This window comes from Polistes canadensis, unplaced genomic scaffold (genome assembly GCF_001313835.1).
Source record: "Polistes canadensis isolate GaletaPanama2010 unplaced genomic scaffold, ASM131383v1 scaffold_83, whole genome shotgun sequence".
Classification (NCBI taxonomy): domain Eukaryota; kingdom Metazoa; phylum Arthropoda; class Insecta; order Hymenoptera; family Vespidae; genus Polistes; species Polistes canadensis.
In genome coordinates this window covers 276,818-284,742 of record NW_014569630.1, presented here as the reverse complement: position 1 = coordinate 284,742, position 7,925 = coordinate 276,818, and the positions used below count along the sequence as shown (strand labels likewise).

At 28.1% G+C, this 7,925-nt stretch overlaps 1 protein-coding gene across 6 annotated transcripts in view; it reads left to right on the top strand.

Moving 5' to 3' along the window:
- The window catches only part of LOC106786810 (growth factor receptor-bound protein 10-like), a 397,464-nt gene that overhangs the window by 125,320 nt on the left and 264,219 nt on the right, over positions 1 to 7,925 (top strand). For all 6 annotated transcript variants that reach the window (XM_014748590.1, XM_014748591.1, XM_014748594.1 and 3 more), the window contains one exon: positions 1,909 to 2,040. In XM_014748590.1, the coding sequence (XP_014604076.1) occupies positions 1,909 to 2,040 (132 nt within the window). The remainder of the gene's footprint in view (positions 1 to 1,908; positions 2,041 to 7,925) is intronic.

Below are 7,925 nucleotides of genomic sequence, written 5' to 3'. Positions count from 1 at the left end.
ATTTCTTCATTCAAACAATTTTTATAAGTTTTTAAAAAATAGTAAATAAAACAATAATGAACAAATCTAGTGTTAAACGAATTTCCAAATGAATTTAATTAATCAAATGTGTAACACTATTCCAACGATGATCTAAAACAGAAATAAAAACAAGATCATATACACCATTTTTTTATAAACAGATTTTTATAATTATTGAGATAATGTTTAATATAAAAATTGACTTACGTTTATTCTTCAGTGATGAATGCACGATGGATATCCTATCCTTARGATGACGATGAGCACACGTTTAAATCGAATAAATAAAAGAAACTTACGGAGTTTCTTTACACGAAAAAGCGAAACTTTTTTAACATTCGACGATCAACACTGATTCTACTTTCCGATTCTTTTGTAATTTTAATTTTATCGATGCAACACACGTGTACTTCATTGCCTACGCGCACGATTGCAATGACGTTCTAAAACAGAAAGAGAAAAAGAACAATTAATGTCATCGTTATAATAAAAAACCATTAAAGTTATTATAAAAATGTTTGATAAAAAAATATACTTACTTTTAGTCTTCATTGATGACTGCAGGATGGGTTTCCTACCCTTAGGATGACGACGAATAAAATAAAATAAAAGAAAAAACTCTGTGAAGCTGAAACATACTAAAAAGATGATTATAATAAAAGATTCCCTGTCAATTATTTCTGAAGGCAAGACACACACTTTAAAAAATATTCTATAATAAAGAATCACTGTTAAATATAAAAAGAAATTGTAATTATCTATGATGATTGAATTAATTAAAAGTATAAGTTATACAAATATTTGTAGGAATGTACCAAAGTATGCAATTATATTTGCTTGATAGTACACGCTTTGCATTTCAATATGCATACTCAAGCAATATCAATTGTTTAAATCTCACTACTTGCATATTAAGTATATAAAGTTAGTAAAAATATTAATTAAAAAGCTTTGAAATTGTTTAAAAAAACAATAATTGAATAAACAAACTTAATAAAGAGTACACTAAAAAACAAACCGTTTTTTATACCGTTCTATGTAATACAAATCTCTTAAAAGTATTTAAATTAACACGATTACGTTATAAATGAAATAAATCAATAATTAAATATGTTGTCACACTGTTATCGATCTTAACCTGTCGAAGGTCGGGAGAGGAATGAGCATCTCCATCTCTCCCCCCCCCCCTCTCTCTCTCTGTCTATCGTTGAGAGCAACGATGTTCGGTTGTTTTGGTTTTTATATCATTGTTAGTTCGACCGTAGCTGAAGAACACGGTGACGTATTAACACGAGTTTCTATACCTAATGTTTAATATTTCTATTCTCTCTTTCTCTCTCTCTCTCTCTCTCTCTCTCTCTTTCTTTCTTTCCGTTTCTTCTTCTTCTCCTTCTTCATATTCTTGCTTTTTTTTCTCATACTCTTTTTATTACACTTCTCTACGTTATAAAAAAAAGAAATAGACTTACCTTGCGAATTATATATATATAAGAAAGATAAAACAGATAACACGATAAAAAAATTAGTTATATGTATTCGTGCTGGATTTTTTCAATGTTAAAAAATCCGAAAAATCTAATATGTATTTATCTATATGTAATTTTTTTACAAGTGGTCAAATTAAAACAATTAATATTTTGAAAAAACTAATATATATATATATATACTCTACTACTACTCTCTAAAAATATATAATATGTACTTACATAGTATATTATTATTATTATTATAATTATAATAAATATATAATACATATTATTTTGTATTATTATTAATACTTAATTGATTACAAATTAGTTGATAAAAAGATTAACGAATATTATGATCTCTTTCCATTGGTATTTATTTTGTTCTTTATTTCTAATCCTTGTGAATCATAAATTGCAGGCTTACCTGTCCCGCGATAACGGCGAGTGCCCGCAGGTGTACAGTCCGGTCTGGATGAAGGACGGGAGCTCGACAACTTGGAAAAAGCTGTATATGCTGTTACGAGACCGGAAACTCTACACGATGAAGAAGGTAAGGTACTCTTATGCAACACTGTTGCATATCGTGGAAGAACTCTGAGAGACTTAATTAAAAGCAACGAACATGTCGCTTTCTTTCTTTCTTTTTTTCTTTTTTATCCCAACAGGAACTTCGAGACTTCCATTTCTTTTTCTTTCTTATTCTGCTTACTTTTCTCTTATTCGTAAAAGCTTTACGAGCAGTTTAACGATGTGCTTTGCTCGAAACGCGATGGAAATAATTCGCGTTAGTGTCTACTTTGGAAAGATCGTTAATTATAAATCATTTCTCTTTTGAGGATGTTAATAAACTTTCTTCATTAATGTTTTTTTTATAGTATTATATAATCATTATTATAATTTTTAATAATAATTATCTGTACTCGTAAATACACTAAGTTAAGTCAAGTACTTATTAAACAAAAATAAAATCATGCGTGACGATGAATTTTTACGTGTTTTTTTTTTCTGTCACGTTTAAGAAAAAAAAAACACATAAGAATATGTATAGGATTTATTATTGATTTATGCAAAATTATTTCACAGCAATATAAATGAATTAATTTATTTTTTAATTAAACATATGCGTGTCTATCGATTCATATAAAAATTTATTATATTAAAAAAAAAAAAGACAAAACGATTTCCTTTGGATAATCGATTTCTCGTTTCCTTCTTTCACGTTTTCGTAAAAAAAAAATAAAAAAACGTCTAAGGTAGACGATAGTGTTCATGCTTGAACGCGGATCAGTAAGATATAAGCTTTAATCGTGAATGGTTTCTAACGCGATAATACTTCACACGTGGTAGCAATTAGTAGTTTACTTTTTTACAAAAGCCGTTAATTACATATTGAATATATTTTTTAAGTCCTGAATTTAGAAAAAAAATATCTATTTTTGTTATTTATTTTTTTAATATATACATTGGTAATTTGAATATATACATTTATTGATTTAGTTTATTTTTTTTTTCTAATTATCATTCATTATAGATGCTAATAATAATGAAAGTATAGATTACATCATGAAATATTTATTTCATATTTTTCTCTATATTGTCATAGTTATGAGAAATTTATGTAACAATTTATATCATTTTTAAAAGCATACAAATATATTGAGTTGTGCTAGGATAATTGGTGCCAATTTTAAAAAATAATCATTCCAAAGTATTACTTAGTATTTATTTATAAATTTATTAATGTTACAATAATGTTGATTCGGTCCACTGTTATATAATTATTAAAATATATAAATATTAGATTTTTTTTTCCAGGAAAGAGTATTTCAATCGATTTAAAAACAATTATTCAAACACAAAACTCATTAATTTACTTATTAACATATAAAACATTAAAATTTAATTGTAACACAAAAATATGTAGATATATGTATTGAATTAATTCGATTCCTTATTGAAACAAATTTATTATTTAATTATTTTAAAGAATTTGTCAGTACACCATATAATTACGAATACACGTATAAAAACAAAACTTTTCTTTTAGCAAACAGAAACGAGGAAACGCGTGGCAGATGTTGAAACAATGTTCCAAAAAGAATAGAATTACATTTTATTCTTACGTGAAATGTCTCGTTTCATTCAATTTTTTCGAACATTTGTGCGAACATACACCATATATGAAACGAACAAAATTTAGGCTCAACAAGCAGGACAATATATAATTGTCAAAAAACGTGCATGATCGTAATGAAATACCATGAACGTACAAATTATGCATGATATAGAAAATGATAAAAGATATTATTTTAGTTTTATATACAATATAAATATAATAATATATTTATGTGAAATGTAAATTAATTCGTATCAAAACTTTCTTTCTTTTTCTTGTTATCTTTTTATGGGATGTATATATATATATATATATATACAATGAAGTCATGTTACGTGTATAAGTGTATCTCGTTTCGAACGACGATGCTAATTCGTAGCACAACGGTTACTACTAATTCATTTGCATAATTAACGTTCGACGATACCACCACCGATACTAGCAACGACATTGAATTACATCGGCCCATTAAAAGTTCCCCCTTCTCCTCCCCCTTCCTCCTCTCCCACCTTCTCTTATTCTCACGTGGATTTCTTATCTTCTCTATGAAGAGATTAAACAAGTCGAATATCTCGAATCGAATTTAATTGAATAAAATCGAATTAAATCGAATAGCAAGTTTCTACTATCAGGTAAAGTTTGACGACCAATCAGCGAGTCGCATTTAAGATAATAACGATCCATCGATCAAACCGAATGGTCAATTTTACTTTTTACTTCTTTCTTTTCTTTTTTTTTTGTTTCTTCTTTTAACCACCATAAGTAATATATCTGTAAACCTTAACCGCAATGTGTGTTGGTGGTCGTCCGCGCTTACACCAAATGATTTATCGTTGAATTATAATTATATCCTATGCTATCGAGAATACACTCATATTTTTTCCTTTAATTTGTATATTTTTGTTTTGTTAGTTTTTTATTTTTTATACTTGGTAGATTAAAATATCATTAAATCATTAGATCTGGTCGATGCTTCTCCATCATCTCATTCGAGGTTTGATATTCACGATTTGATATTTTTACTTTATATTTTATTTACGTGTGTGAGTGTGTGTGGATATATGTTAAATACTTAATATGTTGTATTACGATTTGGTTTTAGATTTGAAATTTATATTTTCCATTTAATCTTATCGCTCTTATTTCTCTTCATTTTATTTATTTATTTATTGTCGTCTCTTAAATAATTATTATTATTAGAAATTTAATTTTTTTAATACATTTATTTGTATATTTATATGTTAAATAATAATTGAATGCATTACGATTAGTCAAATGATTAATATTCGTAATTTTGAAATTCAAAAGTAATTGTTTTTGTTTTACTTTATTTTCCTCATACTTTTTGGAGCAATTTGCAAGTTTTTCTTTCTTTTTTTTTTTGTTAGTTAGTTAGTTAGTAATTTACCGTACAAAGAGTCGACACGTTTGCAATTAGTCGTCGTGTTGCACCGGTCAAAACGTTGCTGCTACAATTGTATCGTGCGTGTGTCGTACGAAACGAAATGCGAAATATAATTCTCTTACAAGATAATCTTTCCACTTTCCGTTTTTTTATTTTTTTATTATTTTTTTCTTGGTTTCTCTTTTCTTCTTCTATTTTATTTTTTTTTCATTCTTTTTTCTCTCTCTTTTTTTTCTTTCTTTCTTTCTTTTTTGTTTCCCCTTCCCCATTCACCTTTTGTACAACCCAATCGTTTACTTCGAATTTGATCCTTCGTCTTGATAGCTTGACCGCTTCGAGCAAAGTGGACAATTATGCATGCTCGACGTTTCCCTTTAATTTCAACTTTTTCATTCCTCTTTACTTTCTTTCATTTTTATATTTTTTTTTTATTTTTTCTTTTTTTTTTTTTTTTAATAACAAGTACCTACGCGACCAATAATAACATATGTTTAATGTTTCATGTCTATTGACCATATGTATTATTATTATTGTTATTATTATTGTTATCTTTTTTTATGTTTTGTTTTTTATGCTTTGCATTATTGGATATCGAACAGAGATCAGATGTGAAACTCTGTTCAATATAATTCCATTATTTTATAATGTTCAAGAGAAAATAATTGCGTTACGTCATTTTGTATTTTTATTTATTAATAATATTAGATACATTATATTATATGTTTCAAGATATTTTGTATCTTTAACATTTTTTTGTTTGTCATTATTTATCTGGTCTATATAAAAATTTTATTTTTTAAATTTGTATTTTAAATTCTATGCACTCAGGTATATATCTCAATAGAGTTTATATTCCGTATAATAATATTAATAATAATAATTATTATTATTACTATGATTCCAATTATTATAATTATTCCTTTGAAGAAAAAGTTGGAAAATAAATAACGTTGAAAAAGTTGAACGAATGAGTTTTTAATTTTTCTCGTCTGTCAGTATTTTACATTTATTCGTACCATCTCTTACAACTTTGTAATAACTTGGAATATTTGCCGTGTGCAAGCTTTGATCAAAGCAAAGCATCGAGCTTTTAATTCGCCCCTCGCTTCGGACATCGTTGTACCAAAGTACATATCTATATAATACATACGCACACGTTCATATACATACATTTACACATGCATAAAAACGCATATACACATACATTTAGATATATAATATATATATATATATATATATATATATTCTAAAAATGGGTGTATATATATATACATATATATCTGTATTCATTTATACACGTGTGTATGCTAGTGTATAAATGTTTGTAAGTGTGTGTATTACGTAGGTAGTATATGACTCGGAATTTAGAGACTGCTAGCATCTCGTTTTTCACCGGTCGAGCGATTCATACGGTTCTTTTGTCCGCCCATATCTTTCCTTTTCTCTCTCTCTCACTTTTTCTGCACCCCTTCGAACGAGTTCCATGCATTTTTGCACGACCAGTGAACAGAAGTAACAGCAAGCAATAGCAATAGCAATAGCAGTATAACACAGTAGCAGCAGCAGCTTCTACTTACAAAGAATCTTTTCAGATAACTATGAAATGCATGATAATAATGTGATTTTATAAAATGAACAATTGTCATAAAATATTATTCGTAATATTAATATAAGTCTCAAAAGGAAATTTTGTACGGTTGTTAAATATTATGAACAATTTATTTTGAACCAGTTGTACGTTTCGTCCCTTACTTGGGACTTCATCAGTAACTCGATCTGGACAAGAATATTGATAATTAAATTATTCGTAATATTAAACACATCTTTTATCACATTTTACATTTCTTAATTGTGTGTTACGATATTATATTAATTTTCTTTTTCTTTTTTTAAATTATACTACACCTATAAAACAGAGAGAGAGAGGTATAACATATACACAATTTTAATAAATCTTCCAAACGTGTACAACAACTGCATGAAAAATTGCATAATTTTCGGGTGGTCATGGAACGGGTGTAAAACAACATTTGCAGTATACACAACGAATATAAAATCATTGAAAACAAAATAAAAGAAAAATTTACAAATTTAGGGGAAGGGTCAGTAGCAAACAAGTTATAGCTTTTAAGAATTAGGTTCCACCCTTTCGGTTGAACGAGTATATAATTAAAAATAAAAATCCTACGCTTGGGGTAAGACAACATTTACAAACTATAGAAGTGGTTTAACGAGTAAAACATTGAACAACAAGAAAAATTGAAACTTTGGAGAAGAGGGAACGGTGAGAAAGAACATTTGCAATTTACAAAAGAGCAATGTAACCAGTACAAAATAAAAGAACAAGAAAAAAAAATAAAACAATTGCACAAATTTAGGAAAGAAGTGAAGAGAACCATTCGTAGATTTCGGAATAAGTGCAACGAGCATAAAATAAAATTGCGAAAAGGTGGGGTGGGACGGGGGGAAGGGGAAAGACGTGTACGATTGGTAGATTAACATGATTCGTGTTTGATAAAAATATATGAATTATTATAAAGCGGAAAACAAAACAAAAAAAAGAAAATGGATGAGGTGGTGACCCGTATTCGCGGAAAGAAACAAGCGTGTAGAGAAAAATAAGCAAAAGGGGGAGAATGTGAGAGGTGAAGAAAGGGGTTTTTGTGTGGGGTGGCCGGAGAGGGAGAGGGTAAAGGGTAAGGGTAAGCATAATTGTCAAGAAGCTCGATAGGCCGAACCTGTTTTTTTGTGCACTCGCATGAAGTAACATGCAACATCGAGATTATCGTTGTTTGAGATCGATCGGATTATTTTTCGTTCGGCGAGTCACCGAACGAAAATTTTAACACTTTGCGGCGGGAAGTTTTCATTCTTTGTTTTTTTTTCGAAGGAGTTTAAGAAAAAAAAAAAAAAA